The sequence below is a fragment of the Hipposideros armiger genome, unplaced genomic scaffold, assembly GCF_001890085.2.
Source record: "Hipposideros armiger isolate ML-2016 unplaced genomic scaffold, ASM189008v1 scaffold_632, whole genome shotgun sequence".
NCBI lineage: Eukaryota > Metazoa > Chordata > Mammalia > Chiroptera > Hipposideridae > Hipposideros > Hipposideros armiger.
The window spans coordinates 1,051,972-1,071,285 of record NW_017731982.1 but is presented as its reverse complement, the minus strand read 5'-3'; the positions used below and the strand labels follow the sequence as shown (position 1 = coordinate 1,071,285).

At 36.7% G+C, this 19,314-nt stretch overlaps 1 protein-coding gene across 8 annotated transcripts in view; it reads left to right on the top strand.

Annotated features, from left to right (window-relative positions):
- Positions 1-1,906: 1,906 nt before the first annotated feature.
- TUT7 (terminal uridylyl transferase 7) overlaps positions 1,907-19,314 on the top strand; it is a 62,279-nt gene continuing 44,871 nt past the window's right edge. The window contains exons 1-11 of one of the 8 annotated variants that reach the window (XM_019625504.1): positions 1,907-2,039; positions 2,263-2,347; positions 3,189-3,739; positions 8,567-8,748; positions 9,063-9,179; positions 10,222-10,399; positions 11,889-11,977; positions 13,610-13,661; positions 14,562-14,631; positions 15,414-15,540; positions 17,711-17,830. In XM_019625504.1, coding sequence (XP_019481049.1) covers positions 3,220-3,739; positions 8,567-8,748; positions 9,063-9,179; positions 10,222-10,399; positions 11,889-11,977; positions 13,610-13,661; positions 14,562-14,631; positions 15,414-15,540; positions 17,711-17,830 — 1,455 coding nt within the window. In that variant the 5' untranslated portion in view covers positions 1,907-2,039; positions 2,263-2,347; positions 3,189-3,219. Of the gene's footprint in view, positions 2,348-2,392; positions 2,779-2,965; positions 2,987-3,188; positions 3,740-8,566; positions 8,749-9,062; positions 9,180-10,221; positions 10,400-11,888; positions 11,978-13,609; positions 13,662-14,561; positions 14,632-15,413; positions 15,541-17,710; positions 17,831-19,314 lie in introns of those variants that run through there. The other 7 variants (XM_019625503.1, XM_019625507.1, XM_019625511.1 and 4 more) reach the window with 7 other exon arrangements.

Below are 19,314 nucleotides of genomic sequence, written 5' to 3'. Positions count from 1 at the left end.
TGAAGATTTTCTTAGATTACGTAAACTTAAAAAAATATTTGGGTTAACTTCTATTTTTCTGAGAGTTTAGAATGCCCAATCCTTATAAGCACTTGACCTTCAACCAAATTAAATAGAGCTCTTTTGGCAATACCCTCTGGAAGTACGAAAATACCACACATTTACAACATACATACATAGACACACAGAGATCTTCTAGCCATGAGATAGATTCTCTATGCACATTCAGGCATAGTGGAGATTCTATGTGTCCTTGAAAAGAATCCAAATGTTTCTGGATTCTTCTTGGTACCAAGGAAAACAGATGGCAAAGTATCCAGGAGATTGCTGGAACTGGAGGGAAGTAGTAGGCCGCCCATGCTGAAAATCGCCTGCAAGCTGCCACTAAATCTCAAGAGAGATGCACAATGTCATCAAGTGCAGGGTGGGTCCAAGTCAGCCATAGCAAACCATTGGAGATGGACTAGGCTGAGAGAACTAACCATAAAGACCTGAGTCTCAGACCTCAGCATCAGATGGCCAGGAACAAGGCAAAGAAAGACTGGAAAGACCAGAGCAAGAGGACCACTAAGAGCCAGGGACACTTCTTTCCAGTCATGTGACTCCAGATCATCACTGTCCAGATGGCAAGTGAGGGAAGTGGAGAAGGAAATCTGAACAAAGGGGCATATATCCAAAAGACACCAAACCATCAAAGACACAATTTAAATTAGAAAAGACTGAGAGATATGTACTCCATTGGGTGTGGCAACACTGCTGTCCCATAATAAATGTAATTATGCATCACCACACTCCTTTGGACTCTATTAAAGGCCATTATCTGCCTATCAACCAGATTATTGGCTTGTTTCTCACGTATTTTCAGAACCAAAACATCTAGATACATTATACAAAAGTTGTACCAACATGTTTTAAAACACCTTTAGTATAGACATTGTTAGAACAGACTGCCACATTAGGGTTTGAATTCCAGCGGTGTTCTTTACTCCACCATAAATGATATTTCCCCATCTTTAATAAGAGGATGTTATTTTCCTAGTGGATTTGTTGTGAGGATTAAATGACTTAATATTTGTAAAGCCCTCAAAACAGTGCCTGGCAACAGCCAGTACTTACGTGTTCATAATTATTTTAAGACCATTGCCCCTCAGACTCTCGTGAATTTAAATTTAAATGCTCTTAAAAAGCAGAGAAAAAAGAACTGTCAAATTTTCTCAACGCTCTGGGGTATTTGCTAGTTCCAGGAGTGCATTCTTCATTGAAAAATTCGAGTATGCCGCCCCCTGATTATCGAGATTACACAGTCTTCAAAACGCAGTTTGGTTTGGTTGTTGTTTAAGTAAAACTAATACTTACACAATCTAAGAAAAAAGCAGAGCATTTCTCTTGACCACACCGAGAGAGCTGGGTGAGCAGCGGATGCTTAAACTCTGGCATTTCTAGATAGGCAACTAAGACCTCCCTAACAGGTCTTGGAATTACCAGAAAAATTGCAACGCCAGGAGACCTCAGACCCAGACTGAACTTGCCCTAGAAGTAACCTGGACCATCCAGCGGCAAAGCCGAGGCTCCGGCATAGGGCTGCGCCCGGACCGCGGGCACCGCGCCTTCTCGGAGAACCAGAAGCTTCCTCCCCACGTCTCCCCGATGCTTTCACGGCCTAGGAAAGAGAGGAGACCCAGGCGACGTCAAACCGGAGCGAGGGACACCGCGCGGGTAGCCCCATCCAGATTACACAACCAACCTCTGGAGGGCGCACACGCGCGATCGCGGCGGCAGCGGCAAAGGCGGCAGCGGCGGAAGTGGGCGTGATACTGTGGGGGGCGGGGCGTTGTGAAGGCGAGGCGGGGCGGGGCGGGGCGGCCCTCTGGGCGGGGCGCACGTTTCCGGCGTGCGCGGCGGAGCGCTCCACCTAGGGCACCGCCGGCTTCCAATCGCGCACAATGAGACAGCGCTGAGCGCCGGAAGTGGGGCCGAAGGAAAACACGGACAGGGAGCCCAGCCGGGACAGAAAGAGGCGGAGGACCGCGGCGGAGGTGGTGAGTGTTTCGAGCCTCTTCTCCCCGCGTCCCTCCCAGATTCACCTCTGGGATGGGTCTCCAGTGGGTTCCCAGGTCTACAGAGTAGATGGTGGGCCAGGCCAGGGAGTTACGTTGGCTCCATCCTCCTCCGGCCTCTGCCCCAATTGCAAGGACCCGGGAGCCCCCAGTCCAGCGGGGACTGAGCTCTTGGGTTCGAGTCCGCATCTTCACGTTGTGTCAGATCCTGCGAGGCCAGAAGAAGGGATTTGCGTGGGGGCCTTTGGCCCCGGCCCTCCAGCCGGCCGAGGGGGACCTCGGAACCCCAGGTAGGTCATTTCCTGCTTCCTGGTCCCCGCGGTGGCTTCGTGGTCAGGAGTACGGGGACGCCTCCACTTTCTCCGCCTCCAGTCGGCCTCGAAAGATGAAAACTGAGGCAGATCTGGGGTGGAGCGATCAGATGGGGATCAAAAAGGGGAAATTGCTGTTCGTGACAAACCCAAGCTTGTTTGGGGTTGAAGAATGAGGACTGGAGAGGGTAGCTGAAGTTGTCCCTTGATCGGAAACCCAGTCCCTTTGACTAGAGCGGAGCCTTAGTCGGGAACCCAGCCCCTCCGTAGCCCAAGCGATGGAAGCTTGTTGTGATGAGTTGTGAGGGGAGCCGAGGCCCCGGACTACGGAGAAGGCACAGAAAAGTGGAGTTTTGAAGAAATGTACTACGTTCAGAGAAAGTTTTGGTTACTTTGTATAACACTTAAAAGTAATTGCCAACTTTTTTTTTAAAGGACTGTTTCGAGAATTTTCTAACCGTATAGGCTTGGGATGAGGCTGGTGGTTTTTTTTAAGGAAAGCTCTTTTGTCATATAAGTAAAAGCCAACCAACTTTGTACGAGTAACTTTTTTATACTACAGTTCTCCGAACTATAGGGAGCTTTTCTTATTTATTCATTTAATCTTCGTGTTAAATAGTAAGTACTAATTTTCATGAAGAATATTTTAGAGCTAAGCCTCCTAACTTATAGTGTAATGCACTGATTATTGGAATGTGATGTAAATTAGTAAAAGGAGTTTTTCATAGGCTTTTGAGGGTGCAGTATATATGTGGTGTAGTGTACACTTGGTATGATACCTTGTTATAGTTTGATTTTCCCCAAAAATGCTTTCTTTCAGGTGCAAAGTAAGAAAATTAAAGTCAAAGACCATGGGAGATGCAGCAAAACCTTATTTTGTGAAGCGTGCTAAAGACCGAGGGACTATAGATGATGATGATTTCAGAAGGAGTCACCCCCAACAAGATTTTTTAATAATGGATGATTATGCTAAAGGCCATAGCAGTAAAATGGAAAAGAGCCTTCCAAAAAAAAAAATAACACCAGGGAACCATGGGAATACCCCCAGAAAAGGACCATATGCTGTTTCCAGCAGTCCATATGCATTTAAAAACCCAATTTACAGTCAACCTCCTTGGATAAATGACAACCACAAAGATCAGAGTAAGAGGTGGCTATCTGATGAACACGGTGGTAATTCAGACAGTTGGAGAGAATTTAAACCTGGACCCAGAATTCCTGTTATAAACAGACCAAGAAAAGACTCCTTTCAAGAAAGTGAAGATGGATATAGGTGGCAAGACGGAAGAGGCTGCAGAACTGTAAGACGACTATTTCACAAAGACCTGACAAGCCTAGAAACCATGTCAGAAGTAGAAGCAGGAAGCCATGGTAATGTGTTACAACTTGTCAAATTACAGCCCCAGTTGGCCGTGTCTTTTCTTTCTCGTTCAAATGAGTTTTATTATTTTCAGCAATGCATTTTCAATTTGTCATAGTTTCTGCTTATTTATTGAGATTATTTTAAGGATTGCAATCATGATATTTGGGCATCTTCAACATATTACATATATTGGTTCGCTTAAAAGTTTACCTGGCCATGAGGCTCATTTACTTTAGTAAACATATTTCCTATTGGTGCTTTTTACAGAGGGTGCTCATGTCCTCCTGGAGACTATATTGTAAATTCTGAGTAGTGTATATGTAATTTCTAAATTATGTATTACATTGGTATTTGAATAATGAATGTGTCCATAATATAAATGACAGAATATGAAGCTTAGAAAAATCTTACTCGATGTAAAAACACAATATAGACTGTATATATATATATATCTCCTGCCACAGAAGGCTATATGTTTTTGGGTGGAGCATCAATATGCAGAGGAGGGTAGGCCTAGATTTTTTTTCTCAAAAGTGAGCTTGGCAAACAGGTTAAGAGACATTAAGCTTCATTATAATTGCCCCAGAGTGACTGTGTATACGTTTCTTTAAAAAGGTGACTAGGCTTTGTCCATGTAGCAGTGATTTCTATAAACAGGAAAATTGTTACTTTCTAACAGACTATAATTACGGAAACGAAATAAAGTAATAAATTTGAAGGAACACAAACAATAATATTTAGTCTGGAAATGCAATTATGCTTAGAAAATTATACTTGGAAAAATGGGCTTTTAAGTTTATTGGCTTGTAAGCCATTTTTAGTGGCTATGTAGGGTGGGTTGCAAACTGGCCAGCACTTCTAAAGTTTTTTAATTTACCTATATTTAGGCAATGTTGCCACTTTCTCGGTATCCAAAGGCCCCTTTCCTTCTTGTTTTCTCACAATGGCCAGCGTGTGTATGTGTGTGTGTGTGTATGTATGTGTGTATATATATAACCTGTGAGGCATTTGAATTTGTGACCTGGACATTCAAAATACTTAGTAGGGAAGTGTCTTTTTTTTTTTTTTTTGTCTTTAGAGAGCCTTATGAAAGTATTAAATGGGAAAAAAGGTGCTGTTTGATATTTTTTAAGACCAGAAAAGGAAAAGGAAATGTTTTGTATCAAATAGCCAAAACAGAATGAGGTATTATAAAGGAATCAAATAGAGAGAAAACCTTGTAAATCTTTAAGCTAGAAAGAACTTGAAGGAATTATCTGATAGAGTACTCTGTTGTGATATATCAAAGATAGAAGCACAATTTTACAAAGCAGGCAGCTGTGACTCAGAATGGTTAAGTTTGTCAAGACGTGTTTATGCAAAGTGGCAGATGAGGAAGTGGAACTGAAATTGGGTGCAGTGCTGCCCTGCAATTAAAATTAACTCAGCCCCACCGGACCTGAACTCTTGACAAAGGGAAACTGAACATGTATTGATCATTTCTGGGCTTTCGATTTGGTTTTCTCTTTAAAAGTTTATGTATATTTAAGTATTTCTATATTATTGTGTCTGGGACATGGACATTTTAATTTAGTTACCAGTAGTTGGTCTTCCAGAGAGAAAATATGATCTTGAGGAGTGTTATAAAAAGAAAGATTTATGGATCAAAACTTTGCAACCAGAAAGATATTAGAAGGGACTGTTTACAGACCAAAAACCTCTTACTTAGTCTTCTGTGTTCTTGTTTAGTCTTAAAAGAAGCTCATTGTAAGTGGTTTTGAAGAGCAAGTACATTTTTACTATCTTTTTATTGAAGGCAATTCATAAGCTCCCATGTTTTCTCTAAATGAAATACAGGTTTGTGCTTTCACAATTGCTAAATGAAGGGCTTTTTAGTCTCTATCCCTTGAAAACCTTCATAAAGGAAATATTAAACTTTTGTATAACATTACCTATTGTAGAGAGAATTTCTGTTTAAAGTATGAACTTTGCACTGCACTCAGAGATTCCTAAAAAGGATCTCGTTAAAGGGACTGAATTTTTCCTTAAAACTATGTCTTAATAAGGAAAGGTCTTATTAAATGAGATGAGAAGATGTAATGAAAATTATCTCAAGATGCTTTGTGTTTTAATACTATCTTTCAGTTCTCCATTACCACTTGTACTTCATCCCTCAAATATCCTAGATTGCCAATTTAGTGTATTTGGGGCAATGCCATTAATGATCGTAGCTGGAAAACATCCACTCAAATACACATGTCCTTTATGAATGGAATAATGGGCCATATGCAAATAATATAGGGAAACTTGGAATACTGTATATAGAGAACTCATTACAAAAAATTTGGGATGAGCTAGATAGTCTTCCTCTTAGTAAATATGGGAACTTTTCAGCACTACCCAGCTTTGCCTTCCAAGATTTCCTCTGGTGAGATTTTGTTTGATCTTGTTTACCTTGCAGGCCTGTGAAACTCAGTTCAGAAGGTTATATTGCCTTGTCGGTTCTGGTCTGTTCTAGATGTGGATGGGTATGCTATAAGAAGGAATTTTGTGCATTCTTTTAGTTATTATATTGTCGAATAGAAGGCTGAATTTAAGAACTCCATTTATGCTTTAATCTGTATTTCTATTCCCTTTACTTTGACTTAGTCATGTGTCCCTGACAAGTTACATTCTTGGACCAGCATTTTCCCCATCTGTACAATGGAGATAATTTTAGCATCCATGACAGGATCACTGTAGGGATTAAATGAGGCAGTGCACATAAACTGCTTGCATTGCATCTGTCGCATAATAAGATACTCTGTAATATAGTAGCTGCTGTTATCGTCACCATCAGACTCAATTTCTCTAGCAATCCACTTCTTGGTATAAAAACAATAAGGAGTTAATTGTGTTCTTTGGAGGGAAATTTAGGTCATTTTTTTCTGGAAAATGACAGCAAATATAGTTATATTGAGGGGCCTATGTGATAAGGAGAGAGGAGGGGATGAAAAAGGAATTTGGTTCCATATGAGTGTTTTGTGAATCAATATGGACTTTCCAAATGGGTATTGTACATATGGGTGTAAATCTCTAATGAGCGTTTGCCTAAGTAAGAAATTTCCGTCCTGAACACTGAAGTCAGATGCAGTTATTTAGAGTAGAGTTTTTAATAATAAGCAAATTAAATAAGACTAGAAAAACCTCTAAGTTAAAAGAAGTGCTTATTTCAAAAGTTTAGGCAGACCAAGAGTACTTCCCTTAAACGACTGATAATTTAATTGGGAGTAGGGGGAGTGTTTATTATTTTTTTTATTAAAATTTACTGGGGTGACAATAGTCAACAAAACTACATAGATTTCAAGTGTACAATTCTATAATACATCATCCATATATTGTATTATGTTTTCACCACCCAGAGACAGTTCTCCTTCCATCACCATATATTTGACGGGGGGAGTGTTTAAAAGCAAGTATTAATGTAGACCGAATTTATTTTCCACTGACTACCCACCTTTTGGTATTTTGTTTGGTCCATTTTGATTGCTTTTGAAAAAAACTGTCCTAATACTTCTTAAATTTTGTTTAATTGCCACTTGTAGAAGATGTTTGCAGAATTTCATTATATTCATCCTATGGTAGTTTGAGCACAGTGTTTGCTACTTTTCCTTTAGCGCTGTTGGTGGTAGCTTTTTAATTAGAGACTCCATACCTTCCTTTTCTGACACAGAATTTTTTTTTCAATCATCTGAGTCATTGTAACTGCTGTACAAGTAATGAGTTCTACTGAAAATTTGACAGGAATTGCCTCATGCAGGACATTTTAGTAGGTGTATATTTTCAAAGACTAATTATTGGTAAGCCATTTAAAAACTGTTCAGTCTATCACAATTTTAATTGGGGAAATGAATTTAATTTTAATCTCATATGTTACTAATAGCTTCATTTTCGGAACTTGATAGAAGTTATCAAAGTTATTTTAAACAGTTTTTTATAAATTAACCCCACAATCATCTTCGGTTTCACAGGTTGAAAGGTTATAAGTTTAAAAGGGGGAACAGATTCGTTTATTATAAGGATTGTAGAACTAACAACACAAATTAATTAGTCTGCACTTGCAGAAAACTTCTATTTCAACTGCTGATTGTTTCTTTCCTTTGAAATGTGCAGGCCATCAAGAGAAGCTAAAGTGAAAGTAAAGATAAAATGGGAAATAGTTGTCCTCAGCAAATAACATTTTGGCTTGGACTTCTTGATATTAATATGGGGGGACAGCCCAATTATGTGAAGACTAAATTTACAACTAAATAATGAATTTTCACTCCAGATAAGAATTTAGTTGATTCCTGAGTTCTTTGGGGATATATTGTCCATCCTTCCTCTGTTGATATTGTTCAATTATAAAAAATAGTAATAAAAGCAAACATGGATAGTTTTCATTAGAATAAGAGATATTTACAGATCTATTAGAATGTAGTAGATACATGTATATTATACTTGTATATTATGACGTATTAGATATATTAGAATTACAGGTATACTTGCCTTCAGAGGATAATGTTTATTATTACTTGAATATGCTCAGCAGTATACCAGGAAGAGAAGATAAATTCATATTGTATGGTTGAAGTAGAATTCTTGTTAAGTTTCCAAAAAGGTGATTTTTTTATAGATTGATGTATCCAAATAAGGTGCTTAGAGTATTCAGCATGTTATCCATGGGAGAGCTATATATACCTTCTATACCTTCCTTGCTGCTCTGTGTTCAGATATTACTCAGATATTATATGATATAATTAATACATATGTAGGTTAAGCTGTTTACTCAGTGATATTACTGAATATCGCCAATAAAAATTTCCCCCTGACTTAAGAAAACAAGAAGCAGAGGTCCAGACCTCGGAAACCTCGGAGGATAAGAAATGAAGACAATGAACAGGACGGAGACTTGGAAGGCCCTGTGATTGACGAGTCTGTGCTTTCAACGAAAGAGCTCCTGGGCTTACAGCAGGCTGAGGAGCGACTGAAAAGAGATTGCATCGACAGGCTGAAAAGGGTAACATCTTTTATTTGTTAATTAAATGCCTTGTTTTGATTTAAACTATGTCAGTCATTGGGAATATGTGCTTTGATGAATTAGGTGTCCTACTTTGGTTATTAGTATTTAAGCACTACAAGTTAAAAATGACACTCAGTTTGATTTAATAGCATTACTTAAATAAAAATGACTGTTAGGATAGTGATAAAGAGTGACAGAATATATTAATAATTTTTAAAGTGAAGGGGAAATCATCTTCTGGCTAGTTTTTGTTAACCTGTATTTTTGAAGACACACATATATATTTCTCTATAAATCTCTTCAAATTATAGCGACCAAGAAACTACCCCACAGCAAAGTACACCTGCAAACTTTGTGATGTTTTAATTGAATCCATTGCATTTGCCCATAAGCATATCAAAGAGAAGAGGCACAAGAAAAACATTAAGGTAAGTTTACTGTAACCCAAACAAATATGTTTACTTGTCAGTTGTTATTGTTATCTTTGTGACTTTCCTCTCCTTTAGGCAATGGTATATAACTTCACTATTTACCATATTTTGCCATGTATAATGCACACTTTTTTGCCCAAATTTATGAGGGAAAAATAAGGATGTACATTATACATGGGTAGTACTAATTCTGTATCTACAAAAATGTTTTTAATTCTTTTATTTGTGCTTGTGAGTTAAAAGTGTAACTCTAGAAATCAATAATGATATCCGTATGCAAAATAATACCCTGGAATACTGACAATCGGTTTGGTTGAACTTACGATGAACTTGCAACGACCAAGTTCTTGGCCTCCTAGGAAGCATAAATATTGTAAATTTGTTACTGGTACATAAAAATTCTTGTACCTTGTATCTGTTCTTTTGTTTTGTAATTATTTGTTACATAAAATTTCTTGTCCATAATATGTTTAAAAATAATGCTAAAATTCCTTTATAATACAATAAACAAGTACCTAAATGTAAACAAATAAAAATTTGAATTAAAAACTTAAAATGAAAGATTTTTTCCCCTGAAAATTTGGGCCAAAACCATGGATGTGCATTATATAGGGAAGCATATTATACATAGCAAAATACCGTATATTATTGAATTTACTTTAGCTCAGATACTTTTTACTGGTCAGATATGTTTTGCTGGGTAGTCTTGTGAATTTCCTTAAGGGCAGTATCAGAATGAATGAAGTCATTGATAGGATCAAGTAGGTCCGTATGCAAGTAATAATAAAGCAAATAATTTATCATTGCTATTTTTAATGTTCTTTTCTTTGCACTGTTTTCCTTATTCCTTCCTTCTCTCTGTTACTTTGTATTCATAAAGAAGTATGTGTATGTTTGATAAGATGAAGACTTAACACAGCTAAAGTAAGAGGGAGGGCTAAGAAAAATATTCCAGATTATTCTATGGGGTGTTGTCTTGGTAAATGGTAGAAGGTAAAACACCACGAGTCATTTTTAATCTCAACATTGATCTTACAAGGAGAAGCAGGAGGAAGAGCTGCTTACTACGTTACCCCCGCCTGCGCCCTCCCAGATAAATGCAGTCGGTATCGCCATTGACAAAATAGTGCAGGAGTTTGGCTTACACAATGAGAACTTGGAACAGAGACTAGAAATGAAACGTGTCATGGAAAATGTGTTCCAACACAAGTTACCAGGTATTTTCTAGGTTTGTTTGTCTTTTTAGCTACTTAAAGGTACCTCGTTCATGTTTCCTACTAGTAATAATTTTTACCTCATAGAAATGGATTGTCCCCGTCCTGAAGCTCTTAGTTTTTTGTGTGTTTTTGTTTTTCCTGGCTTCCCCCCAAGGTAGCAAAGACTTTTACATGCATTGTTATTAAACCCGTCTTCGTTACAAATATCATTATGTGCATGTACTTGAAATTAAATGCCCCATGTTATTAGCACTATGAGACTTGTATATTAATTTGATTACCTTTCTACCTATTTAAATTGACACAGTATTTTGAATTAAAATGCAGAGAAGTATTCTGGAGTCATTTTCAGGTTATTCGTGTCCAAAAAAGGTTCTATTTAACCACACTTAAAAGAATTACAACATCTAAAATGAGCTTTGTAAACTAATTTGTAATAGATTTTGAATTCATTTTCCATGTTATGTCTGTAGAGCCATGGAAAACCATTTTTTAAAAAGCTCTACAGTGGTCCTGAACCATAGCCAGGGTTGGAAATCACTATTTAAATTATCACTGTATCACCCATAGAACCATTTGTCCTACTGGAAGATAATTCCATATAGTAAATCATTCATATTCATATATACTTTCATAAAAATAAAGGGTGAGAATCTGCTCATTTCATTATAGGGGTATTTCATCCTTGATGTTATAGTTAGGTTCTTCAAAAGTCATTTGTAATTTTGATGATTTTTGCCATAGATTTTCGTTGTAAAACCGAATGTACTTTTTAATGGGAAGCTATTAAAGACCAAAGAAATTACTTGACTTAACCTGAAAATCAAAACAAAAACACACAGAATCTTCTGATGATTTTTTGGCACAATAATGGTAAAACGTTGAAAAAAAAGTGCCATAAATAAATATAGGTGGTACACATACACATCTTCCTCTGAAAAGTGAATCACCTCTTGCCTAGCATTTTAAATTATATCCGTGATATAATTATTTTTCAAAAGTTGTCCTAAAGGGATTATATTATGTTAAATGCTTTTTGTTTATAATGTAATGAGTATTCATATTGAAAAGTAACTTGATGCTGGAGGTCATTTTTATGATTTGGCTTATGGAAACATGTTTATAGTAAATTATACCTATGTGTGCTTTCTAAAAGGTGAAATGTTTATATTAACTCTTTAGTACACTACCAGGTTTATAAATGTAAAACAAAGTTAGGCATTCCTTTTTGACTTGCACATTTTCAACATTTAAAAAATAGCAAATAGTACTTTCTGTACAACGTGTGAAACTATAATTTAGGAATCTTTTTTAACATGTGGCAAAAGCAGACTCACCCTTTCCTATCAAGCTTGAATACTGTTTTGCTTTTGTGTGTATTTTTAATTGATTTCTTTTTTTGATTGATTTCTGAAATAGCAGTGTTTTGTTAATAATGTTCAAGAAATTTTACTTTATTTACAACTTGTACTTATTTAATTTCTTTTAGATTGTTCTCTAAGATTATATGGGTCATCCTGTAGCCAACTGGGTTTCAAAAATTCAGATGTAAACATTGACATTCAATTTCCAGCCATTGTAAGTATAAAATGAAATGTTGAAATTTTCAGAGTGGTATGGAATTTTTTTTTCAAATGTGCGCTACATATGAATATACATTAGATTTTTAAAGATAGTTTAAGTGCAATGGTGGCAGCTTTTTTCCCTAAAATGTCTGTTCTTTATGTTCTCCTGCCTGTCTTCAATTTTAGAGCATTTCTTTTTATCTCTACAGCTTTTCTTACTTACTTTACTCTATAGATTTTTCATATTTCAAACACTGGTGTTCTAACCATGTGAAAATAATGGGGTTATTTAGGTTTTACTTACTGAAAAAATTAAATTATCTTGGTAAAGTCAATTCTCCAATGGCAGAAAAGGATTTCAGATTTTAAACAATGTAGATATGTAAACTTTATGACTTGAAAGCTTAATTCGCTCCTGAATTTCTTCTTTTATACACCTACTTTGTTAAAATAATTGTGCTTTTGAAAAACCACACCTAGTCAAGCTTTCTCGTTTTAAACATGATTCAGAAAGCTTTTGATGAATCAGAATTTTAAAACTGTAAGGCACATTAGTGTATTACCCATTTATCCACTGTTGGTTCCCGCAGACCAGTTTGCAGATGGTTTGTACCCATTTACCTGGGTTGCTAGTTAAAAGTACAGATTCCTGGACCCTACCCCAGCTGTCCAATAGATTTTACTATTCTTTTAAACTTAAATTCTGATTAATAATTTACAGGTATAGCAGTTATTTTTATCTTACGTCATTCATTCATTTAGCAGTCAGAGTCTTATGTTGTATGCCAGACACTGCACTAGATTCTAGAGGGCAACATAATGATTCCTCCCTCGTGGAACTCATATCTAGTGAAGGAGAGAAGCAATTACATATGTATAATTAATTATAATGAGAACTATGAAGGGAATAAGTTCTGTGCCAAAAAATAGGGATGTGCAGATACAGCAGTCATGAAACCCCCTTTGAAGAGATAACATTTAGGCTGAGGGCTAAAAGATAAAAAAGAGTGAGAGTGAAAGCTTAGGTAAGAGTATTTCAGGCAGAGGGAACAGCATTTGCAAACACCCTGAATCAGTAAGGAGCTAAAGGGAGGATTGTATCTCTGTGAAGAAGGGACCAAGAGAAAGAAGAGCATAAGATTTTAATAGAGAAGTAGGCTGGGGCCCAACATGCAGGATCTGTAGACCATGGTAAAGAATTTCATTTGACCTCAGAATCCATTGAGAGTTTTAAGGAGGGCCATGACTAGATTTAATTCATGATTTTAAATGGGGGAAGGATTGGAGAAAGGCAAGACTAAAATGGAGACTTAGTACGCGATCTGTTGAAATTGTCTTATAGAGTGAGAGGTAACGTTGTTCAGATTGACAGGTTCTAGCCACAACTTTGAGATTTGCTGAGAGGCTAATTACCTCAGGAGTTAACTGAGTAGTAGGTCTCTTGCCCACACCCATACTCATTTGGTGTTCATCTTTATTTCCTGACTAACTTGTCCACACACCATAATGATTAATTTGTTTACTCTGGTAGCAGTGTGCTTTCTAATTTGAAAAAGCAATTTAGATAACTTCACATAACTGTGTAATCTCAGTGAAGCAAAAGTACTTATGGATTATTTGATGTGTTTATTGATTTATTTTCTAGATGTCTCAACCAGATGTTCTCTTACTTGTTCAGGAATGTTTAAAGAACAGTGGTAAGGCTAAAAATTCTTTCCACACTTTGCTCTTAAGTGTATGTTTTATCTATAATTTGAATATATAATTTCTGAAATTGAAAATAGGAAGTCATGCTTTTAAAATTATTTATATGGATAATATCCAAACAAAAACCAGAGTGAATGCCCATGAACTATTAGCAAGTTAGAGTCCTGTTAGTTCTGCTTTGCAGAATAACCATTGTAGCTTGATAATAATAACACAATTTATAAAGATTGAGTCCTAGATCAAGAATAAAAAGGCACAAAGTATGTAAAATTTATTCTTGAGGGTAATACTAAAGGAGAATATGCTTTATTCAGTGGTTTAAATTAATACTTTAGAAATGGTAAATAGGTGTGACCCAACCCTGATTAATGAGTCAGCAAATAATTGTTCCTAGGTTTGTCAGTTGTCCAAGTAATGTCCAGCTTGGGGCTTTATGACTTAATATGCTTTCCGGTGAGTGGCCTCATCAAACTAACATATCTTGAATTAGTCTTTCCCATCCTTCTTGTTGAATTAAATATATAAAGATATTTTCTTCCTTTATAGTCAGTATGTTGTTTGACCCCAAATATTTTTAGTAGTTTTTGCAGCGATTTTGTTTGAATGTCCTATCCATATTTCTAATTATGTTATTCATATAACATTTAAATATTCTGGTTCAATAATGTACTCATTTCTAATCAAACATTGGTTTTGTAAAATAAGGATTTTAAATGAATGTAATTACTTGATTCTTAAATATAATACTTTTTTCCTTTTTAAGTCATTTCAGATTCTTTTTTAGTAATGATCTTTAAAAGGGTCAGATAAGTCACAACTCGTACTTTATCTAGTTCTGTTTTTAAACAAAGGTTTAATTAACCTACTTAATAGTTTTTTTCTTTCCTCAGATGCTTTTATTGATGTTGATGCAGATTTCCATGCTAGGGTGCCAGTGGTGGTGTGCAAAGAAAAGCAAAGGTCTGTTTCTTTAAGCTGTTTATATATTAAATATCAACTTGCCCAGAAGCACACGTATTTCATTAAATCTTAATGTCCAGTTTCTAGAATTATAAACTCCTTATATGGCTAATTTCACAGATTTACTAATAGCATTCTCCTTATATTTTGATTGGCAATTGATGCAAAAGAAACCTTATTTTTAAAAGAATAAATTACCTAAAAGGAAAAAATATAGGAAGGAAACATTTTGACCCATTTCAACATGGTAAACAACTTTCTCAAATAGTCACTTGCTCTGATCACCTTTATTACCCATCCTTCTTAGCAGCATGCTTAGCAGTGCTAAATAACAGTTAGTATGACTTCACCTATGTATCTCTTCTTCCATCTGGACATATTACTATCAAGACTATACATAGGCTGTAATGATTATTAGGCAGATTCCTCCAACTCTTGGGAAATCTCTTACAAACATGAATTCATGCTCCCATTTGAAACGTTTTACAGTATTTTCCTTCTTTTTATTTTCCCCCAAAATAGTTTTAATATATGAAAACACAAAGCTTTAGTTCTGAAAAATAAAATTTACTCAGAAATTAGCTGCCATATCTTTTTTTAATCCAAAAAAAAATCCAATTTCTTAAATGACACATGAAGATTTAGTGAGTTTTACTTGATTTTCACTTTTAAGGTATTTATTTTCAGTATAAGTTAGTTGTCATAAAAGATACCTGATATTTATATAACACTTTTTTATCTTTGTGTTTTTCCTTCCAATTCTCATCCCCCACCCCCACCAGTGGTCTTGTTTGTAAAGTGAGTGCAGGAAACGAAAATGCTTGTCTGACAACAAATCATTTAACTGCCCTTGGAAAACTAGAATCAAAGCTGGTTCCTTTGGTGATTGCATTTAGGTACTGGGCAAAGGTAGGTTTGAGTTCTTTAAATGCATGAATACGAGGTGTGATCAAACAATACAATGAATGTTTAAATTAAAAATAAATTTATTACAGTAAAAGAGACATTGCCATTAATCCCCCTCAAAATACTCCTCCTCGCTTCAAACACATTTATCGCATTGTTCTTGCCACTTTCTGAAGCAGTTCTGGAAGCCCTCTTTTGTGTCTTCAGTTGCGCTGTCATGGCTGCCTCGGTGTCCTGAATCAATTCAAAACGTTCTCCTTTCATGGTCATTTTGACTTGCGGGAAGAGCCAGAAGTCTCACAGTGCCAGATCCAGTGAATAAGGTGGATGAGGACACACTGTAATGTTTTTATTTGACATAAATTGCTGACCAGAAGCCACGTGTGACATGGAACGTTTTCATGATGGAGGATGAAACCATTTCATGTTAATGCGTTGTTCGTGATCCTCTTTAATTAAAACACCTTCTCTCAAACATAGCTCACATCTAACTGACTGCACCGAAAAAGTTCACACACTGTTACTAAGGTTTGATGCTCCACTTCCCGTATTGAAGATCCCTGCCTTTCCATTGGATGGCACTTGGCAGCAGCATTCAGTGTATATTTTAATCATACCTTGTAATCTCTGTATGCATAAGCAGTGTGCTTTGATTTTTATATCATTAATTTAATCTTAAATATTTAGATGCGTATTTATAGACATCAAGAGAGTAGGCATTGAGTATTGGAACAGAAATATTAACGTGGACGAAAGGGAAATTCAGTGTTTCTATTTCTGTAACAGCATTGCTCAAAAAATCAAAATGGTTTATAGTGCTTCTTATTAAAAATCAGATTTGTGAGCCAAATCCCAAAGGACATGGCCCAAGCATTTACATTTTAACTAGATTCTGGAGGTGATTCTTAGGCACAGGAAAGTTTGAAATAAAGCTTCATTTTCAGTAATATACCTAGAGATTCCAAAAAATGAAAGCCACTGTCTGGCCTTGCTTACATTTCCATAATGTTTTAAATACAGCAGCATCCCAGTTTATTAGAGCATTTAACATTACCCCAAAAATGTAAGGTCCCATCATGATTATAAATATGAGATTCTGTGTAGGTGCATTATAGAGAAAAACTAAAGCTTTCCTGATTAAGATAAGGCAGTAACAATACATAGTTCCTATTGCTTGGGTCCAGGATGAACATAGAATGCCCCACTGATAGTTACAATATGCCATTCTTTGAAAGCTGTCTCTGGGCCAGCTGAGTGGCGCGTTGGTTAAGAGCTGGTTTGGGACGCCAGCTCTGAGCAGTAGGGCCCCTGTTCGGATCCCACATGAGGGCCAGTGACACTGCCCTCTACAGCTAAGATGGTGAACACAGCTTGACCTAGAGCTGGGCTGCCATGAGTCGCCGGCGACGGCGTAGGCTGCAGCCCCTGCTGCAGTGGGTGCCATAAGCTGCTGTGTGTGGCCGGCAGCCGGTGTGAGCTGCCAAGAGCCGCCGTGAGCGACCGTCCAGAGGCCAGTGACCGATCTGCCTCACCTGGGAAGAGCGCAATGATAATACCAACATGGGCCAGTGAAGCAACGTCCTCCACAACTAGACTGAAGAACAAAAACGACAGCAACTTGTCTGTGCCCCTTCCCCCAATTCTCCAATAAAATCTTTAAAAAAAAAACCTGTCTTTTGCTTTATCACTAAATAGGCCATGCTTTTCAGTTGTTTCTGTTACTGCAAATGAATTTGCCCACATTCCTTTTCTGATCACCTATGTGGTCAAAGCATGTATTTTCAAGGCAATAGGTAAGAATGAGGGAACCATTAAACTGAGCAAAGCAAGTTATGTTGCACTTGGAATCAAACCATCATTTGACTCCGTTTGAATCCATGCTTTAAGTGAATGGATTTACTGTGGATGTCAAAAACTGAAACATTATATTTTAGGGCCCTTCTTGAGTAAGTTTAATTAACAAGTTTGAACTTTTGAAATTGAAGCTGCTACTCAAAGCCACAATGTGTGTTTGCTCCAAAAGTATGAGGAAGTTTTACATTGTGTCACTGGTGTTTTACTCCAAAGTATAAACAATGTAATATAAGGAAATGAAGTTACAGATTTTGAACCAAGTTGTGTAAATAACAGGTTGTTACCCAAGAATGCTTATCCTCTTTTCTCTCATTTGTAGCTTTGCAGTATAGATCGTCCTGAAGAAGGAGGCTTGCCACCGTATGTGTTTGCCCTCATGACCGTTTTCTTTCTTCAACAGAGGAAAGAACCCATTCTGCCTGTTTATCTAGGATCATGGGTATAAAACTTTTTTTGCATATTTATCGGATATTGATTTTATTACAACTCCACAGTCCCTTAGGCATAATTTCAAAATCTGAAAACCTAACCAAAACTGACATGAATTTATTTACCCTACTACTGTGAACATTCATACCTTTCTGCCAAAATATTAATGTATTTGTTTTTAAGATGCTGCCCTATACTCTGCTAGGGATAACTTTTCTAAACTGAAAAAAAAACCTCTTAATTTGCAAAACACATATGATCCTAAGGGTTTCAAACAAGAGAATTGTGAGCCTGTGTTACGGTAAATTTATCATTTGGTACACACTTTCTTTGGGTGCAGTTTTATAATTTGATGCTTGAATTTACATATCACCTCCAGATAGACTGGTAGAAGTGTTTGGTTCCCTGAAGCTTACTTTGCGTTTCTAGTCTTTTAGTTCTCTCACTTCCCCATTCCCCATGAAACAACAACAAAAAATGTGTTGAGATTTTGAGATTGCCACATATACCACAAGATGCATGACTTAGTAGTTAACTCTTGAGTAATACTTGGGTATTATCTTTACAATGAATTCGACTTCAGTAATGTGACCACTCTTTCTTTCTGGATAAAGTTTAGTTGAAGAATTCATATAATGAGATTTAAGAGTAAGCCATCTCCAAGTCAAAATGATGTTATTCTCATCTTGGAAACCTCACTTTTAATCCCTAGGTATTTATCTTGATAAAATCTTATATGTACACTTACTTTATAGAAAGTCTCACTTGGTAGAAAGCGAACTTCAGCACATTGGGTATTTTAAACTACCTTTCTTACTATGTGCAGGATTTTCATTATTTAAAGAGCACGTTCCAGAGCAGTAGTTCTTAACAGTGGGTACATACCCAAAAATATGATTGTAGTGGATTTTTTCTTAATTCTTAATAGATTGAGAATTAAGCTGTCCTTTATCTGCCAGGTCCTAGGAGTAAAGACTAAAGCATAATCAGCCCCTTATAAACTTTGTCCTGGGATAAGGGATGGCAGTCTGCTGTGCGTCCCAGGTGCCTAGAGGGAGCTCTCTTTGTGTTTGTGGCACTGAAATGAAAGAGTTCAGGGCCTTGAAAAGGTATCTCTGCTAGACTGCTCTCCTGGTAGAACAAAGTCAACCCTTAGTTGATAAATAACCCTTCTGTCAGATCCAATTAGGAGTCTGTGAAAGTCTGAATGACTCCCCCAGTTAAGCAGTTTCCCCCAATTTGCTCCAATTAAGCAGTGAATTAAGCAGTTCATTGGGGGAAAGGAAAGCCTTTTCAACAATTGATGCTGGAAAACCAGATACCCATAAGGAAAAAAATGAACATTAAATCTTTGCCTCACAATATATCCCTAAATGAACTCAAAATGAATCAAAGACATAAATGTAATAGTTAAAGCTATAAAACTCCCAGAAGGAAACCTAGAGAAAAGTCTTTGCAGCCTGGGGATAGGCAAGGATTTCTTAGGTAGAACAC